Source organism: Oncorhynchus kisutch, linkage group LG6, assembly GCF_002021735.2.
Source record: "Oncorhynchus kisutch isolate 150728-3 linkage group LG6, Okis_V2, whole genome shotgun sequence".
In the NCBI taxonomy this organism is placed as follows: Eukaryota; Metazoa; Chordata; class Actinopteri; order Salmoniformes; family Salmonidae; genus Oncorhynchus; species Oncorhynchus kisutch.
Window position 1 is genome coordinate 35,129,366 of NC_034179.2, and position 21,277 is coordinate 35,150,642.

At 43.4% G+C, this 21,277-nt stretch overlaps 1 protein-coding gene across 3 annotated transcripts in view; it reads left to right on the forward strand.

Annotated features, from left to right (window-relative positions):
* Positions 1–21,277, forward strand: part of LOC109892746 (cytospin-B) — a 165,013-nt gene that overhangs the window by 115,673 nt on the left and 28,063 nt on the right. For all 3 annotated transcript variants that reach the window (XM_020485495.2, XM_020485496.2, XM_020485497.2), the window contains 3 exons: positions 29–101; positions 342–486; positions 3,386–3,488. In XM_020485495.2, coding sequence (XP_020341084.1) covers positions 29–101; positions 342–486; positions 3,386–3,488 — 321 coding nt within the window. The remainder of the gene's footprint in view (positions 1–28; positions 102–341; positions 487–3,385; positions 3,489–21,277) is intronic.

Here is a 21,277-nt window from a genome sequence, read left to right on the forward strand (position 1 = left end):
ACATGATATTAAGTTTTTGTTTCTGTAGAGGCAATCGTCTATCAAACCGCTCTCAAAGACACTGGAGAAAAGGATTAACCATGGAGAGTTCTCTCATTCAGGTACGTGACACTGTAGAGAGAGCAAGTATAAAAGTAGCACAGATACTGTATATATATAACTTTGTAATACACCAATTTGATCAAAACGCTTCTTTATCATTGTAAACAACGCATTCTGGCATCTTGCCTTCATCAGCACATTTGACTAACTACAAACAGTCACAACAGTCACATCCTTTGCACATCCTCCTTCCCCCTCTACCTCCCCCGTCCCTGGTTCCTGATTCCTGTGTTTCCCAGATAAGTATGGGGGCTCTGGGGATGAGCTGAAGCCCAGCAGCCTTATGAGGAAGAGTCCTTCCCTGGAGTCGGTCATCAAGTCCCCAGCAACCTTCAGCAGCCGCAGCCACTCCATGAGCTACAACAAGAACAACAGCAAGCTCAGGTGGGCCCTCCTCACTGCAGATTTAGAGAAAGAGCCCACACAACTACATTGATCACAGAAACATACACACATGTATCACTTGTAACATCACACATCTTCACCGGTTCATACACATACAGTAGATCAGGGGTTCCCAACTTTTCCTGGGGGGTTGCGGGACCTTCCATGATTTGAGGGGTAAACAAACTATTATTATTTGGATTTTGGATTTTTTTTTAGCGCCTTTCTATAAACCGATCAATAACGACACATAACCCTGCGATGCTTTAGGCTAGAAACAAGAGGTAAACTGCCTGAGGTAGACGTGACTGCACATGGGGAGATCTTTGGTTTGTCTCTATGACATTCAGAAGCTGAGCTATGACCTAGTCAAGAAATATGACATTTTTTACTTTGCTTGAGAAGTAATGTTATCAAATGTGTATCAATTCACTTTCTGGAAAATATTGAGTGTTCATATAAATTCTAATATTTGGTAGTGGAATAACATTTGGAGAAATCCGGTCTTGACTTTGTATTCCTTATCAAAAATGATGATTATTATTATCATTAAACAGCCTATCTAAAATATGTCATGAGTCTTGTTAAACTACGTAGATTGGCAAGAAATGAGCTTCAAAACAACACGTTTCCCTGGGTCCCTTAAATTAAACAAAATCAAGTGTGACATACAAATGTGAAAAAGAGGGCCCTGGGGAATAAAATGTTGGGAACACTTGCACTAGATGCGGCGTTTCCGTTGCAGTCATTTTGCTGTGGCGCTGCGCCATGGGAAAATCGTCGCCTCCACGCCCCAAAAATAAGGAACATGAAAAAATATTTCTGCCGCGGTGCACGAAAAACCGGACGCCCCATAGTAGAATAGCTTATCTATTTACCTATTCTGGTGACATAAAGTGGTTTCTGTGAGAGGTACAGTCGGGGGGGTGTTACCCCGGGTGGTAGGTAGGTTACCCTATATTCACTGTTTATGCAAGTTTTTTGGTACATAAAATGAATCAATATCAGCCTAACTAGTTAACATATCACATTTGATTAGCTATATGCATGGTCCAATGTTAAAATAATATTTTTTTAAATATATTTTCTTATTTAACCTTTATTTGACTAGGCAAGTCAGTTAATAAGAACAAATTCTTATTTACAATGATGGCCAAACCCTAACCGGACGACTCTGGGCCAATTGTGCGCGGCCCTAGGGGACTCTCAATCATAGCCGGTTGTGATACAGCCTGGAATCGAACCAGGGTCTGTAGTGACGCCTCTAGCACTGAGATGCAGTGCCTTAGACCGCTGCACCACTCGGGAGCCCCAAATAATGTTATTGGGCTCATTTCTGGAGGTGGAAAGTACATTTTAGGTGGTATCAGCTACACATTTTTTCCAGAGGAAACACTGAGTAGATGACACATGCAGATACACACCCACAAACTTTCATACATATTCATACTGAGAGATCTTAACAGTCATGCACTTGGTGTTAGTCATACTATTCACTGTTAGATCAGTGACAAGCTGGCAGCGTGTTGATCATACTGTATCTATCACCGAATTGCCCCAGTTTTTACTGACTGTTACGTCCTAAATGGCACCCTATTCCCTATATTGTGCACTACTTTTAACCAGAGCCCATAGGGCTTTGGTAAAAAATTTAGCACTATATAGGGAATATGGTGCCATTTGGGACGTACACACTGACTGAAACCCATGGTTTGATACTGAGAGTCCCGAGAGCCTTCTGTTCTGGTGCGCTAGTAGACTCAGTAGAAGTAAACTTGGAAGAGATGAGTCAGAGAGAAATGTTAAATAAACAGCAGATTACATTTGTTGTGACTACCGAACTCAAGATTCATTAAGCATAATAAGTCTCCATTCAGGCCTCTTTCTGTTTTCTCAACCCAGCCATCAAACAATACTTTAGAACCATTTAAATATAATAAATTGGAAGGTTGTGCAGGACTATGGTAGATGAAGGAATCAATCTATCTGTTCAGACTGTTAGAGTATGTATCTGGTCCATATGTCAGTGTATTATGTTTGTTGTTTATAACAGTGTGTTATATGTGAAAATGGGATTGTATTATACATTGTATTTGAATGTTTATGGAATCTTGGAAGATTAGTCCAAATGAGGACTAAATTAAAATAAATTAATAATAAAATCAAAATCTCTCAAAAACAATCACTTCAATACAGGAAGTGATTGCGGTCACATAGTTTTTCATTGTTTATCTAGAGCTAATGACAAACACGCATAATTAATGTGATATCGAGGGTGACCCAATGTCATACTATTAAACTCTCAAAACACACACACACAACACACAAACACTAGATTGTCTAGATCTCTACATTGTCACGGACACAAACAACAGTATGTGAACATTTTTGTTGCTCCGCAAATGTGTTTATATTTGGTATTGTTTTCGCAACTGTATGTCACCAGTGAATTCATACACTGGCTTTTAAAAAGCAACATTTGATATGACAATTCCCGATTCCCCAAGCTCTAGTATGTCGTAACATGATGAAATAAACTAAATGTTTTAGTGTTCAAACTGGACCATGTAGCTCAGTGCGACCAAGGACTCTTTATGTTCCCATGGCCAAAGAGACAACTAGCTTTCATTATGACAGCCCAGGAGATCACATCAGCAACAGTGTGTGTGTGTGTGTGTGGGTGTGTGTGTGTGTGCCTGCGTGCGTGTGTGCTAATGCCTGCGTGCGTATGCCTGTGTGCGTATGCCTGCATGTGTATGCCTGCGTGCGTATGCCTGTGTGAGTGCATGCATGCATATTTACTGTATGTGAGGTTGATGGAGACCCAACACACAGGTCAGATGCCATAACTTTTGTTTCCCTCTCTGTCATTGGCTGCGTTGTCTTTCCGCGGTGTCAGTGTGGAAAGAAAGGACCCCTTGGCTGCACTGGCGCGGGAGTATGGGGGATCTAAGAGGAACGCTCTACTGAAGTGGTGCCAGAAGAAAACAGAAGGCTATCCGGTAAGGGCCCTGGGTCAGAGACCTGTCTCAATACATAACCCCATAATCAAATTCCTCTTTCTTTCTCTCGCTTTCTCTCTCCCCGTCTCTCTGACCCTCTCACTCTCTCTCCTCTCTCTCTCTCCTTTCTCCCTCTTTTTCTCTGTTGTTATCTCTATCGCTAGATATCAGGCATATGTCATGCAGGCCATACTGTGCAGTGCATGTTCCTAAAAATCCAAGGTTTGGTGGGGAACACTTTAGTATAGGAAAACCCATCTTAAGATACTATGTCCTTATTAGTCGCACATTGAGACAGATTATGAAGAATCTCATTCTTGTTTAACTTGCTCTTTATTAAATACAAATAAATTATTACATTTATTTAATATGTCTTTATTATGACTAACAATGAGGTTATTAAAGATTGGCCAATAACACATGACTTATAATGTTAGAGTAAAAACACAAGTAATAAAGGCCTAATATACAGTATAACTAATAAGACCAAATAAAGGCCTAATATATAGCTAATAAGACCAAATAAAGGCCTTATAGCCAAATCAAATCCAATTTTATTTGTCACATACACATGGTTAGCAGATGTTAATGCGAGTGTAGCGAAATGCTTGTGCTTCTAGTTCCGACAATGCAGTAATAACCAACAAGTAATCTAACTAACAATTCCAAAACTCCTGTCTTATACACAGTGTAAGGGGATAAAGAATATGTACATAAAGATATATGAATGAGTGATGGTACAGAGCAGCATAGGCAAGATACAGTAGATGGTATCGAGTACAGTATATACATATGAGATGAGTATGTAAACAAAGTGGCATAGTTAAAGTGGCTAGTGATACATGTATTACATAAGGATGCAGTAGATGATATAGAGTACAGTATATACGTATACATATGAGATTAATAATGTAGGGTATGTAAACATTATATTAGTTAGCATTGTTTAAAGTGGCTAGTGATATATTTGACATCATTTCCCATCAATTCCCATTATTAAAGTGGCTGGAGTTGAGTCAGTGTGTTGGCAGCAGCCACTCAATGTTAGTGGTGGCTGTTTAACAGTCTGATGGCCTTGAGATAGAAGCTGTTTTTCAGTCTCTCGGTCCCAGCTTTGATGCACCTGTACTGACAGGCAGTGGCTCGGGTGGTTGTTGTCCTTGATGACCTTTATGGCCTTCCTGTAACATCGGGTGGTGTAGGTGTCCTGGAGGGCAGGTAGTTTGCCCCCGGTGATGCGCTGTGCAGACCTCACTACCCTCTGGAGAGCCTTACGGTTGTGGGCGGAGCAGTTGCCGTACCAGGCGGTGATACAGCCCGCCAGGATGCTCTCGATTGTGCATCTGTAGAAGTTTGTGAGTGCTTTTGGTGACAAGCCGAATTTCTTCAGCCTCCTGAGGTTGAAGAGGCGCTGCTGCGCCTTCTTCACGATGCTGTCTGTGTGAGTGGACCAATTCAGTTTGTCTGTGATGTGTATGCCGAGGAACTTAAAACTTACTACCCTCTCCACTACTGTTCCATCGATGTGGATAGGGGGGTGTTCCCTCTGCTGTTTCCTGAAGTCCACAATCATCTCCTTAGTTTTGTTGACGTTGAGTGTGAGGTTATTTTCCTGACACCACACTCCGAGGGCCCTCACCTCCTCCCTGTAGGCCGTCTCGTCGTTGTTGGTAATCAAGCCTACCACTGTTGTGTCGTCCGCAAACTTGATGATTGAGTTGGAGGCGTGCGTGGCCACGCAGTCGTGGGTGAACAGGGAGTACAGGAGAGGGCTCAGAACGCACCCTTGTGGGGCCCCAGTGTTGAGGATCAGCGGGGTGGAGATGTTGTTGCCTACCCTCACCACCTGGGGGCGGCCCGTCAGGAAGTCCAGTACCCAGTTGCACAGGGCGGGGTCGAGACCCAGGGTCTCGAGCTTGATGACGAGCTTGGAGGGTACTATGGTGTTGAATGCCGAGCTGTAGTCGATGAACAGCATTCTCACATAGGTATTCCTCTTGTCCAGATGGGTTAGGCTAGTAATATACTAGCCTAGTGGTTAGAGCGTTGGACTAGTAACCGGAAGGTTGCAAGTTAAAATCCCTGAGCTGACAAGGTACAAATCTGTCATTCTGCCCCTGAACAGGCAGTTAACCCACTGTTCCTAGGCCGTCATTGAAAATAAGAATTTGTTCTTAACTGACCTGCCTAGTTAAATAAAGGTAAAAAAAATTAAAATACACACTTACAAACAACAAATTTGTGACTTATTTATATGTGCACGTATTTATAAAGTGTTACCCAAGGCTTTATACTATAAACTGTGCTTCTCATTGGAACATGTTGGCTTAAAGAGCGTATTGAGGTTTTAGGCTGTTTTTATATAATAGTCTGCTGTGTTTACACACAGACAAACCCTCACCTCACCTGTCCTCACTGTGTGGATATAAGATGATATCATTAATGTCAGCAAATCATCCTCAATGCAAAGGGATCCAGTACAAAGAATACAGTGGAACATGTGGGTGTGTGTGAGGGGGGCGTGTCTGAGCAGACACATAAGTGAGTGTGCATGAGTGAGTGCATTTGTGTCTGTATGCATGTTACTTTGTGTGTGTGTCACGCCCTGACCTTAGTTATCTTTGTTTTCTTTATTATTTTGGTTAGGTCAGGGTGTGACAAGGGGTGGTTTGTTGTGTTTTTGTCCTGTCTAGGGTTTTTGTATGTTTAACCAGTCTAGGTGTTTTGTATGTCTATGGTTGCCTAGATTGGTTCTCAATTAGAGGCAACTGTTTCTCGTTGTCGCTGATTGGGAACCATATTTAGGCAGCCATATTCCTTGGCTAATTGTCTATGTTTAGTTGCCTGTGGCAGCACTATTATTATAGCTTCAAGTTTGTTTTGTTGTTTTTGTAAGTTTGTTTAAGTTTCTTCGTTTCGTTAAATAATATGTATTCTCATCACGTTGCGCCTTGGTCTCATCACTATAACGAACGTAATAGAATCACCCACCAAACAAGGACCAAGCAGCGTGAATGGGAGGAACAGCGCTTGGTGGAAAAATGGACCCGGGAGAAGGATGAGTGGGTAACAACCTGGGAGGAGATAAAGAGGTGGTCGATCTATCCAGAGAGAGTGCCAGTGCCCGCCTGGGATTCTATGGAACAGTGCGAGAAGGGATACAGGAGAATGGAGGAACGGCAACGATGTAAGGCTACACGGCTAGCAAGGAAACGCGGGAGGCAGCATCAAGAAATGTTGGGGGGGAGGCACACGAGGAGATTGGCTGAGTCCGGTAGGAGACCTGAGCCAACTCCTCGTGCTTACCCTGGGGAGCGTGTTACTGGTAAGGCACGGTGTTATGCGGTGGAACACACGGTGTCTCCAGTGCGCATTTCTAGCCCGGTGCCCCTCTATTCCAGCTCCTCGTATTGGTCGGGCTAGAATGGGCATCCAGCCAGGAAGGAGGGTGCCGGCTCAGCGCTCCTGGTCTCCAGTGTACCTCATTGGACCAGGATATCCTGCGCCGGCTCTGCGTACTGTGAGTACGCAGAGCTGGCACAGGACACACAGGGCTGCGTCCAAGTATAAACATCCAGCCAGGACGGGTTGTGTCAGCTCTACACTCCAGACCTCCAGTACCCCTCCACAGCCCTGTACGCCCTGTTCCTCCTCCCCGCACTTACCCTGAGGTGCGTGTCCCCAGCCCGGTACTACCAGTGCCGGCACTACGCACCAGGCCTATAGTGCGCCTCGGCAGTCCAGTACTCCCTGTTCCTGCTCCCCGCACTCACCCTGAGGTGCGTGTCCCCAGCCCGGTACCACCAGTGCCGGCACCACGCACCAGGCCTACAGTGCGCCTCACCAGTCCAGAGTGTCCGGCGACAGTACCCAGTCCAGAGCGTCCGGCGACAGTACCCAGTCCGGCGCTGCCGGAGTCTCCCGCCTATCAGATTCACATATAACGATGAAATATTCACTTTTTGAAAATCTTCCTCTGATTTGTCATCCAAAGGGTCCCAGCTTCAACATGTAGGGTCGTTTTGTTAGATAAAATCCTTCTTTATATCCCAAAAAGTCAGTTTAGTTGGCCCCATCGATTTGAGTAATACACTCGTTCAACTTGCAGAGAAAGGAATCCGAAAATCTACCCCTAAACTTTGTTTCAACAAGTCAAAATACATTTCTATTTACTCCTCAGATACCCTAAAATGTAATCAAACTATAATATTTCTTTCGGAAAGAAATATGTTCAATAGGAAACCGTTTTTAGCAGGTGCGTAATGTCTTCATGGGGCGCACAAACACGAATTTCCAAGACTGTCTCCTTCTAACACTGATATTTCTTTCAGACTGCCGACACCTTGTGGAAGCCATAGGAATTGCATCCAGGGAGATAATTTTCATTATGACCTTTCTCTTGCATTTCTAAGAGGACGGTCTCTCTCCAAAAAAATTCTGGATGGTTTTCTCCTACCATATCTATTGCGTTATATTCTACATTATTTTAACATTTCTACAAACTTCAAAGTGTTTTCTTTCCAATGGTACCAATTATATACATATCTTAGCTTCAGGGCCTGAGCTACAGACAGTTTACTTTTGGCACGTCATTCAGACAGAAGGTGGAGAAAAAGGGGCCTAGCCCTAATTAATACAAGGTTAAAGGTGACTGAAAAATAGACTAGCTTTAAAGGATTGAATGAGTTGTTAGATCAATAGAGTTCCTGTTTTTAGGCATGTTTGATGGTGAAATGAGTCATCCCTCCACCCTGTCCTCTGTTGCCATGGTACCTTGTTCATAATTCTGACTCACTGTTGATGTTCCTAAGACTCCGCAAATCCACTGTGATGAAAACAGCCAACCTTGATAGTTATAGTAGATACGTTTATTTCTCTAGCACTCCAACTGAATGGACTCTACTTTACAATGGCTGTATTTGCAGCTATGCTCTCCTTTAACTGGGAGGTGGACATGGTCTCCATCTTGACTGCTTATCCGATAATTTATTTCATACACAAACTGAATGGTATATAGCTGTGGGGTATTCATTTTAGTCAACGCCCTTATCCAGAGCAATTAGGGTTATGTGACTTGCTCAATGGCACATCGACAGCTTTTCACCTAGACGGCTCGGGGATTCGAACCTTTCGGTTACTGGCCCAATGGTCTTAACCACTAGGCTACCTCCCGTTTCAGTCATTGGCACCTACTGGTATTCTATGGTCTACTTTTACACTCAGTGGTTCTGCTGAGGAGAATAATCATTCTATGGTTTATGGAATGCAATAAGAGGCTTTGGTTAATAGCTGGATGAGAATTTATTTCAGTACATGGAATGAATAGGCTCTGAGGTGACTGTTACAGTATATGATGATGCGTAATTTCCATGTGAGGGTCCATGTGTTTGAATTCCTCCTCAGATTGTGGGTCCGGTGGTTTAACACACCAGATATTTTTAGAGGGAATGTGACCAAACTTGAGAATGGCTGTACAACACGTGTGAGATGCTCAATGACATTAACATTGAGTGTTGCATAATACTGCAGAAACATCCATGTGTTTTTGTGTCAGGACAACAGCCGTCCATGTCTAAATAATTAATGAATTATTGAATTCATTCATTCATCTGTATTTGATGCCATGGGCATCAGTTTCGAGCTCTAAAATTACATTCCATCTCATGGCACATCCCAGTAGTAGGAACAGATATGGCCACAGGCCTTCTCTGACCACACGGCTGCCTGGGCAAGGAAAAGGTTACTGCCAGAGCACAATATGGGCCATAAATTGAGCTTAATATCAGGCCGGCAAAGGTCAGAGCAGACAACCAACTATGTTCACCGTCATGGCCGACCTGCCCTGGTCCGACAGAGGCCCACTAATGACCTGCTAATGTGTGGAGACAGACAGCCTGTCACAGTCAAACATCTCTTCTTAAGGCTGTTGGCTAGCCAGGCTGTTGATCGCGTTACACAGAACGGGAGGTTGGGCAGTTGAGATCCCTTTCCCTTTTCTACGTAACCATCATTCTGGTTTGATAAAGGTTAGTGGGGGTTATACCTTTCAGTTTCAACAGATTTTAGTGTATTGTTCTGTGGGATATCTATTTTGCTCCATTTAGTAAGGTGGGTCGTGAGATGATATGCCCCAACTAACAGGACTCTAAAAGCTCCAAATCATGTTGTCGAGTTGAAGAGGTCATGTAATGGGGACATAATTAACTGTCACTTTGAAGTATTTTACCAGCCCTGTAGGAATATTGACTCTGTGGTGTGTGGTGTGTGTGGTGTGCGTGTGTCTTGTGTGCGTGCCTGTGTGTGTTCTCTCTGTTGCACGGCTCAGCTGAAGTAGGTGTCAGGAAACTGGCCTCATATATTTTCTCATCTGTCTGCGTGGAGCCGGAATGGCCTCTCTCTCAGACAGCCCCTTCCCCTGGCTGGAGGTCAGTTGTTATTATACCACAGACAGATTGTTTCAAGGCCTGTGGTCAAACAAGACTCTAAATTAAATTAAGATGGAAAAACAGGCACTACTGTAATCAAGAGGGGGCTATATCCCATTTAAAGTGAAAACCACTCAAGACAGTGTGTCCCAAATGGCACCCTTTTCCTTATAGTGCACTACTTTGGACCAGAGCCCTAGTACACTATATAGGGAATAGAGTGCCATTTGGGACGCATATGTTGAAGCTATATTCCTATTGGGGATGCAAAGCCTTATTACAATACTTTTCCTGTGGTCAATAATAATTACTGGGATGGATTTAGATGGCTGTTAACCTAGTTGTTAGAGCGTTGGGCCAGTAAATGAAAGGTCGCTGGTTCGAATACCCTTGCAGGGTGAAAGGTGACAAGGTGAAAAATCTGTCGATGTACCCATGAGCAAGGCACTTATCCCTAATTTGCTCTAGGGGTGCCTTACTACTACGGCTGACCTTTTAAACACCTATCCGGTGTATGTGACAATAAAACATCTTGGGTTTTTATATGCTAGGATTTTCATTTGATTTAGTTGCTATTATATTACGTTAATACTAGCATAATAAATCTAGGGTCATTATTGATCACGATGAAGGGCTAACTTGGCTATTATGTGTGATTTTGAACACCATCCTCCTATCCCATCAAACTAAAAGAGGATGGCAGGTTTATTGCAGTTTTTGATGTTGAAAACAAGATACAGTGTGAAGCCACTGTGTACGTGCGGACATACCCGTACATCTCACCTGAGCCCTCTCCCCTTAAATGGAGCAGTGATGATGGCCATGGGCCTCTATGTATGCACCCACTCAGGCGGTGTGTGTGTCTGCGTGTGTGCGTGTGTGTGTGTGTCAACCTGCCAATACGGCTCGTGCCACTGGCCATACTCTAACGACTAACAAGGTCAACGAGATACCATTAAACGTGGTAAACAACACACACAGTGACGTGAGTGCTGGAGGTGGCCGTGCTGTTGCCATGGTGAGGAAGAGATCAATACCCCCCCCCCCCCCCCCCCCCCCCCGGGGAGAAGAGGTAAACACAACACCACGGTAATGTGACCAAGATTAGTAGATACACACACACACTGGGACCTGAAAGATGTTCTTCAGTGGTGTGTGTGTCAACATCTGGAGGAGAGGCGCGTGCTTGGTGGGACTGCTCTCAGAACACCTCAAATGTCAGCTTCTCAGAAAAGACAATCGATCAGCAAAGACCTTAATGATGCTCTGATTGACTGGGCCCTGTGGGAGCTAGCTAGCCTCTCTCAGATTGGATGAGAGGAGAGAAAGAGCGCTCTCACAGGAAATCAACATTCACTTTTTGTAGACACCTCCACACACACACACACACACACACTTCAAACAGAGCTGACAATATGTACATGCCTCGACCAAAGACATTATCATCATGACAAATTATCTGTTTGAATGATGATTACAGTATCTCAGTTGTACTGAAATCCACTGCCGGTCACAGACAGTTAATCACTTCAATCACAATCAATACAGAGTCTTTCATAACAAAAGGTTTTGTTCTGATCCTCACCTGCTCTGGTTTCCCACTGTATTTTTATCATGGTGGTCTTTGATGTTGTTATATTATAACCAAAACATAAGCCTTGTTTATTGTTCAGGATGGGAACAATGAGGAGAAGGCGAACAGACAGGCTTAGCTGGGAGTCTCAGTCTGGGCTGAACAGAACGTAGCCTCAGCTGGGACTAACTGAGGAGATTGGCCTTCCTCGGTCATCCGGCCCTCTCTGAGAAACAAACACACCCACCCCTGGTGGTAGAGCGGGGGCGAGCTAGGACCCCCAGCAGTGTGAGGAAGAGGGAAGGAGCTAATGAATAGGGGGGTGGGGGTATATCTAGACAGAATAATTGGGACATTCAAACTGTGTCATGATACTGCTGGGGTGGGCCGTAGGGAGAGGCAGCAGACGCATTGGTTAAAATACATCATGACTCTCCCTGCCTCAGTACCATGTATATGGGAGATACATACTTACTCAACACAATTCAAACTGACACAAAGGCCTTGGTATCCCTGTATCCTATTTGACTTCTGCCACTCCACCTAACACCTGAGAGAGAACACAGTCCATTATTATTTTTTATTTTATCTTTATTTAACTAGGCAAGTCAGTTAAGAACAAATTCAGTTAAGAACAAATATTTTCAATGACAGCCTAGGAACAGTGGGTTAACTGCCTGTTCAGGGGCAGAACGACAGCTTTATACCTTGTCAGCTCTGGGATTTGAACTTGCAACCTTCCGGTTACTAGTCCAACACTCTAACCACTAGGTTACCCTACCACCCCTATATGGGAGTGCTGCTTAGCTGCCTCACACTTATATTACATTTACATTCATTCATTTAGCAGACACTTACAGTTAGTGCATTCACTAGGTGGGACAACCACATATCACAGTCAAAGTAAGTACATTTTTTCTCAATAAAGTAGCTTTCAGCAAAGTCAGCGCTAGAAATATATATTTGACTTTACCTGCCGCTCGTGTGTGTGTGTGTGTGTGTGTGTGTGTGTGTGTGTGTGTGTGTGTGTGTGTGTGTGTGTGTGTGTGTGTGTGTGTGTGTGTTTTCCTGTCCGGCCCTGGCTGCGCTTTTCTTTCAGGCTTTCATTGGTCAGGCTGTCATGATTAATTGCATGGCCTATTACGGCAGCTTCCCTTTTCTTTGTTCACCCACTCCTTTACTCAAATAGGGACAGACAAAGAGAGACAGGGAGAGGGACCCAGGGTTTAAAGGGATAGTTCCGGATTTTGCAAATTAAGCCCTTTATCTACTAACCTGGCTAAAACCTAACTTGAAGTCCTCCTGACTTGATTGTTTGTAAAGGCAATTTTTTTGCTCCCTCAAACCCATGTGGACAACCACACACAGCCCCCGACCGCCGCTCCCTTCCAATACATCTGTTGGATTTGAAAATACAACGTGACGTCTCAACCCCACAGGAAATCAAATACAACCGTTTGAGAGAACCAATCTAAGCTCAGCCAGAAATAAGCACAACTCGGAGCAAATACTGCATTTACAACGGCTTCCTGTCCAGACCAGTGTGTCACAGCTCTCTTTCGCTTTGAGTCACATGAGTTGCAGGCTATTTATCTACTTCCCCAGAGTCAGATGAACTCCCGGATACCATTGTTATGTCTGAGTCCAGTATGAAGGAAGTTAGAGGTAGTTTCGCAAGCCAATGCTAACTAGCATTAGCGCTAACTTAACGCAAAGACCGTCTTTGCGCTAAGCTAGTTATCATTGGCTCGCGAATGCATATTGACTGTAAGGTTTTATTGTAACTCCAATGACAATGTGTTGGGCCAGTGTGGTAGATATGAGAAACAAAATAAAAAAGTGAGAGATGACTGTTGGTTTGTGCTGTAGTATGGAACTTCTTTGTTGTCGTAGCTGATGGTGATATTGTATGGCTTGCTGGCTGGCTTACTGACTGGCTGACTGGCTGGGCTTCCTAATGCAATCATACTGTATGTTATCTACTTAATATTTTACTGCAGTGGGCTAAATCAGGGTCACACAGAGCGTTTATTGGTAGTCTTAAACATTTGTCTTAAACAATTGGTCGAAATGTTAAAACATGTATTTTTCCCTATTTAGACACATCCTATGTGTTTTAATCAAAACAATTATATGCACTGAGCTTGTCTGATGCTTTAAGCGAATGGTTTGATTAAATAATTAAGACTCACAAATGACTAGAGTGTCACGTTCTGACCTTAGTTCTTTTGTTATGTCTTTGTTTTAGTATGTTCAGGGCGTGAGTTGGGTGGGTTGTCTATGTTCCTTTTTCTATATGGTGTTTTTGTGTTTGGCCTGGTATGGTTCTCAATCAGAGGCAGGTGTCGTTAGTTGTCTCTGATTGAGAATCATACTTAGGTAGCCTTTTCCAACATGCATTTCGTGGGTGATTATTTTCCGTTTCAGTGTTTGCACCATTCGGGACTGTTTCGGTGTTCATTTTGTTTCTCTTGTTCTTTTTGTATTCTGTATTCATTCTCATTAAATTACATTATGGATACATACAACACAGCATTTTGGTCCTCCGATCCTTCCTACTACTCCTCCTCAGAAGAGGAAGAAGAAAGCCATTATATAGAGGGAGTCTGACTGAAAAGTTATGCTACCAAAATCCCTAATTTATTTAGGAAAAACATTCCATATTCCCTCAATGCTTGCTCTCTTTACATGACATATGTATGCATCGCATGCACGTGACCAATAGGGCCTGACCTATAGCTTCTGAGTGGTACAGCGGTCTATGGCACTGCATCTCAGTGCAAGAGGCGTCACTACAGTCCCCGGTTCAAATCCAGGTTGAATCACATGATTTGGAGTCCAATAGGGCGGCGCACAATTGGCCCTGCGTCATCCAAGTTTGGCCGGGGTAGGCCGTCATTGTAAGTAAGAATTTGTTCTTAATTGACTTGCCTAGTTAAATAAAGATTAAGTCATTAAAAAATATATATAATAATCACATCAATAAATTGGTTATAACAAGCTCAGCTAAATGAATGCAGAGGATGTGACAAATAAACTAAAAATGGGGGACTGTTTACTGGTTGCTCAGGAGGTAAAGGGGAAGTCAGATGTGTGGAATAAATTTGACTGGTTGTGGAAAATACTGGGGGAAAAGAAGGTAAGGAGCAAGCGCTGCATATTATGTCTCTGCCAAACAGGAGCTGTTACTGTAGATTACAATATCATTTTTATGAGCGTTTGGAACAGTGTAAACAACACAGACAACACAGAGAGTCTGTTGTAATGTTTTTTTCAAAATTTTGAATGCCTTTATTACAGCAAAGACTAAAAAGAGTCACATTAATTTGTGAATGCAATTTCGGGAAATGGAACAGTTTAGGCCTATTTGTTGTTTACGCTAATTATTCAATGGTCGCTTTGTTATTTTATTTTAAAACTAAAATGCTTGATTGCATTTCAAACCATGAATGACTCGTATGTTGTGTGATGACATGAATTAATAAATGAATGATTGGTACAGTAGCCTGTAAAAGAACTGAAATATAGGCCTAAGTAAGTTACGGTATTAAGACTAAACAGGATGCTCTCTTAGGCCTACAGCTTGATCGTGGTTATACAAGGCTGCTATACTTAGCCTACTAATGATAATGACATTACTTATTATTATAATGATGATCATGATAATAGTAATAATAACAATAAGAAGGAGATCGTGGGAGAGGAGGGTTATTATTATTGTTCGAAATACACATTTCCAGACAGTTTGGAACAGTTTAAACAACACTAAATAAATTATAAATAATACCAGAGAGGCTGGTCTATTGAAAAGAATGTGTAAAGTCTTTATAACAGCAGAGCAAAGATTAAAAACAGTTTAAAAATGGTTTACCCATTTTGGTTGCGTGTGGCTTGGTGCTCACGGAATCAGAAGGCTATTAAACAAATACTCAAACAGGCAACAGAAGCCCAATTAGCCATTTCCCTCCCAGGTGTCATGTGACTCGTTAGTGTTACAAGGTCTCAGGTGTGAATGGGGAGCAGGTGTGTTACATTTGGTGTCATTGCTCTCACACGCCTTCATACTGACTGGTCACTGGAAGTTCAACATTGCACCTCATGGCAAAGAACTCTCTGAGGATCTGAAAAAAATAATTGTTGCTCTACATAAAGATGGCCTGGGCTATAAGAAGACTGCCAAGACCCTGAAACTGAGCTGCAGCATGGTGGCCAAGACCATACAGCGGTTTAATTGGACAGGTTCTACTCAGAACAGGCCTCGCCATGGTCGACCAAAGAAGTTGAGTGCACATGCTCAGCGTCATATCCAGAGGTTGTCTTTGGGAAATAGACGTATGAGTGCTGCCAGCATTGCTGCAGAGGTTGAAGGGGTGGGGGGTCAGCCTGTCAGTGCTCAGACCATACGCCGTACACTGCATCAAATTGGTTTGCATGGCTGTCGTCCCAGAAGGAAGCCTCTTCTAAAGATGATGCACAAGAAAGCCCGCAAACAGTTTGCTGAAGACAAGCAGACTAAGGACATGGATTACTGGAACCATGTCCTGTGGTCTGATGAGACCAAGATAAACGTATTTGGTTCAGATGATGTCAAGCGTGTGTGGCGGCAACCAGGTGAGGAGTACAAAGACAAGTGTGTCTTGCCTACAGTCAAGCATTGTGGTTGGGAGTGTCATGGTCTGGGGCTGCATGAGTGCTGCCGGCACTGGGGAGCTACAGTTCATTGAGGGAACCATGAATGCCAACATGTACTGTGACATACTCTCCCCTTCGGAGACTGGGCCGCAGGGCAGTATTCCAACATGATAACGACCCCAAACACACCTCCAAGACGACCACTGCCTTGCTAAAGAAGCTGAGGGTAAAGGTGATGGACTGGCCAAGCATGCCTCCAGACCTAAACCCTATTGAGCATCTGTGGGGCATCCTCAAACGGAAGGTGGAGGAGTGCAAGGTCTCTAACATCCACCAGCTCCGCGATGTCGTCATGGAGGAGTGGAAGAGGACTCCGGTGGCAACCTGTGAAGCTCTGGTGAACTCCATTCCCAAGAGGGTTAAGGCATTGCTGGAAAATTATGGTAGCCACACAAAATATTGACACTTTGGGCCCAATTTGGACATTTTCACTTAGGGGTGTACTCACTTTTGTTGCCAGTGGTTTAGACATTAACGGCTGTGTGTTGAGTTATTTTGAGGGGACAGCAAATGTACACTGTTATACAAGCTGTACACTCACTACTTTACATTGTAGCAAAGTGTCATTTCTTCAGTGTTGTCACATGAAAAGATATACTCAAATATTTACAAAAATGTGATGGGTGTACTCACTTTTGTGATATAATGTATATGGATGATTTATAAAGCCAGGCATCTTTAACAGTTAGGCTATTGATTATATAGACCTAATTAAGTTGGAGTTTCCTCTCCTCACTTTTTTTAGACCATTAAGGCAAGGGCTGTTTTATCTTCTCCTAAATTCCACTGCTGCCTCCACCGCATTGTTCTCAACACCAATATGCTGGTTAACTTTTCTATTATGCACATAGCAACATGGTCTAGGAAAAGGCGCCAATTCAACAGCACACTGATGTGATTCAGAACCGCGGACAGCGACTACGATCCAATGTGGGAGAAAGCGATTTGTTATAAAATAAAATAATTTTTATTTGTGTTGCGTCATTGTTCTTACATAATATAACCATATACAGTTTCAGTAGCACGTCTTAGACTAATGGACTGTGCCATCCCCACGGCCTCCACAATGGATCAGTTCACTCAGACAGATGCAAATCAGATCGAGGTCTTTTTTGTGTGTTTTTTGCTACTGCTCGACTAAAGAAATCTCGGTAGACCAACAGCCTATCGATCAAACAATCGACCAGTTGACAAAATGGGGTCAGCCCTACACCTCACACACATGATTATGGGCTTAAAATATAGAGTAAAATATAGAGTGGAAATATATTCAATTTTGAGTTTGCATCCCAATATTACACTTTATATACATGACATGACAGAAGACTGAAATATAACAAAACCTTTTGACGTAGAAACGCCGGATATTAAGGGTGGGAGTTTAAAAAAATAATGTTTATTAATTATGACATTTTGAAAAATATTAAAAACATTCCACCCATGTGGCCACTAGAGGACGATTTGGTCATTTGACTGCAGGAAAGAGGTACAGCTGGATTACCGGCAAAGCAAATGTATACTCTCTCTCTCGATTCATCTCTCCCCCACTCTATCCATATCTAGCTTGCCCACTTCCACCTCTCTCTCCCCCTCTCCTCTCTCACCCCCTCTCTCCTTCTCAATCTCCCTTATGCCCCTTCTCTGTCTCTATCTCTCCCCCTCTTCTCACTCTCTCCCCCACTATACTTTCATTTGATTTATTTCTCCTTTTGGTTCTAGTAACTGGGCAGCTCAGTCTTTTGTGTAGAGCGAGACATTTCCTGTCGCTTGATGCTGTGTTTGCTTTTCTGAGCCTGGTCCCCGAGTAATGTTGTTGTTGTTTTAACATTCATGGTGCCCCCTCTCTATCCCCCAGCCCCCTTTATTCTGCCCCCGCCCCACCCCCCACCCATACATGGCCAGACCAGACCAGGATGTAACCCTGTGCTCCTCAGAACAAGATACACACACACAGACTATGGACCCCTTCATCCCTCCTCTACCTCCCTGCCCAACCCATGAGTCATTGTCTGAGTCAGACAGACCCTGTGGGTGTATGTATCAGTGTGTCTGGCTGTCTCATCCCAATACAGTAGAATGGGCTCAGAGCTGCTGCTGCTCCAGTCCACAGACTGGCAGGACAGGAGAGAGGAGAGTAGAGGGAGGTATGGAAGGAACTCCCAGCCTACATAACTGTGCAGGTCTGCCTGGGTGGGAGACAATAATAGACAGGCAATGAGTGATCTCACAGTGATGGGATATCTTGTTCTAATCTACATGCTTTTAGTTTGGTGCATTTGTACTGAATGGATTGAGTCTCTAGTGAATCAAGAAATAGATTGTAAGGTTCCTTGCTGTTAATAACACAATGTCAGTAATAACATGTTTCTTTCTATCCCATAAATTGGACCCAAGAGCAGCATCTGTTATTGAGAACGGCAGAATGATAAAGTCTCCATCCCAAACGGCACCCTATTCCCTATTTAGAGCACTACTTTTAAATCCAGACTTTTGGCAGTGCAGTGTATCGACGGAATAGGGTACCATTTGGTATGCAGCCAAAGTGACTGTTCTGTAACCTCAGGAATGCATTGCAGCATTTGAGCCACCCCTATCTTCCCAGAAGCCCTGTGACAGGAAGCCCATCTGGGACAGACAGCAGGACAACTAAGTGACAGGGTCAGGAGACCTACAGGGATTGCACCCAGGGGAGACAGCTCTCTGGCTGGGTGTCCTGTGCCCAACATCCCCTCTGGATCTGACAGAACATGGAAAGGAAGAAGGGGACACAAGAAATGACTCTCAATTCAACTAGGATCTACACTGTAAAAAAGTGTCAACTTAACCAATTGCTTAATCAAATCAAATCAAATTTATTTATATAGCCCTTCGTACATCAGCTGATATCTCAAAGTGCTGTACAGAAACCCAGCCTAAAACCCCGAAAAGCAAGCAATGCAGGTGTAGAAGCACGGTGGCTAGGAAAAACTCCCTAGAAAGGCCAATACCTAGGAAGAAACCTAGAGAGGAACCAGGCTATGTGGGGTGGCCAGTCCTCTTCTGGCTGTGCCGGGTGGAGATTATAACAGAACATGGCCAAGATGTTCAAATGTTCATAAATGACCAGCACGGTCGAATAATAATAAGGCAGAACAGTTGAAACTGGAGCAGCAGCACAGTCAGGTGGAAGTTGAAACTGGAGCAGCAGCATGGCCAGGTGGACTGGGGACAGCAAGGAGTCATCATGTCAGGTAGTCCTGGGGCATGGTCCTAGGGCTCAGGTCAGTTGAAACTGGAACAGCAGCATGGCCAGGTGGACTGGGGACAGCAAGGAGTCATCATGTCAGGTAGTCCTGGGGCATGGTCCTAGGGCTCAGGTCCTCCGAGAGAGAGAAAGAAAGAGAGAAGGAGAGAATTAGAGAACGCACACTTAGATTCACACAGGACACCGAATAGGACAGGAGAAGTACTCCAGATATAACAAACTGACCCCAGCCCCCCGACACATAAACTACTGCAGCATAAATACTGGAGGCTGAGACAGCATTAATCAGCATTATTCTGTGAGTTGGGTGGACTTCAGAAGGACAAGCCATTCTGCTAATGTATAAACGTTTGTTCACTCGACAAACTTTACTCATAGGGAGTTGAATGTATAAAAACCTGTTGAGTAAAATTACAAATTCGTGTTTGTCGTTCGAAGGCAACACTGTATGTTGGGTCAGCTACACTACCGGTCCAAAGTTTTAGAACACCTACTCATTCAAGGGTTTTTCTTTATTTTTACTCTTTTCTACATTGAAGACATCAAAACTATGAAATAACACATATGGAATCTATATTTAAATATAACATATTTTTTATATTTGAGATTCTTCAAATAGCCACCATTTCCCTTGATGACAGCTTTGCGCACTCTTGACATTCTCTCAACCAACTTCTCCTGGAATTGTTTTCCAACAGTCTTGAAGGAGTTCCCACAAATATGCCTAGCACTTGTTGGCTGCTTTTCCTTCACTCTGTGTTCCGACTCATCCCAAACCATCTCCATTTGGTTGAGTTCGGGGGACTGTGGAGCCCAAGTCATCTGATGCAGCACTCCATCACTCTCCTTCTTGGTGAAATAGCCCTTACACATTCTGGAGGTGTGTTGAGTCATTGCCCTGTTAAAAATTAAATGATAGTCCCACTAAGCCCAAACCAGATGGGATGGCGTATCGCTGCAGAATGCTGTGGTAGCCATGCTGGTTAAGTGTGCCTTAAATTCTAAATAAATCAAAGACAGTGTCACGAGCAAAGCACCTCCACACCATAACACCTCCTCCATGCTTTACGGTGGGAAATACACATGCAGAAATATTCCGTTCACCCAAACAGCATCTCACAAAGACACAGCAGTTGGAACCAAAAATCTCAAATTTGGACTCGTGTTTCTTGGCCCAAGCACGTCTCTTCTTCTTATTGGTGTCCTTTTGTAGTGTTTTCTTTGCAGCAATTCAAACATGAACAGTTGATGTTGAGATGTGTCTGTTACTTGAAGTCTGTGAAGCATGTATTTGGGCTGCAATTTCTGAGACTGGTAACTAATGAACTTATCCTCTGCAGCAGACTCTGGGTCTTCTATTCCAGTGGCGGTCCTCATGAGAGCCAGTTTCATCAGAATGCTTGATGGTTTTTGCGACTGCACTTTCAAAGTTCTTGAAATGTTCCCTATTGACTGACCTTCATGTCTTAAAGAAATTATGGACTGTTCTTGCCATAATATGGACTTGGTGTTTTACCAAATAGGTTTATCTTCAGTATACCCCCTAAATTGTCACAACACAACTGATTGGCTCAGACGCATTAAGAAGGAAAGAAACTCCACAAATTAACTTTTAATAAGGCACACCTGTTAATTGAAATGCATTCCAGGTGACTACCTCATGAACTGGTTGAGAGAATGCCAAGCGTGTGCAAAGCTGTCATCAAGGTAAAGGCTGGCTATTTGAAGAATCTCAAATATAAAATATATTTAGATTTGTTTTACCCTTTTTTGGTTACTACATGATTCCATGTGTGTTATTTCATAGTTTTGATGTCTTCACTATTATTCTACAGTGTAAAAAAGAGTAACCGGT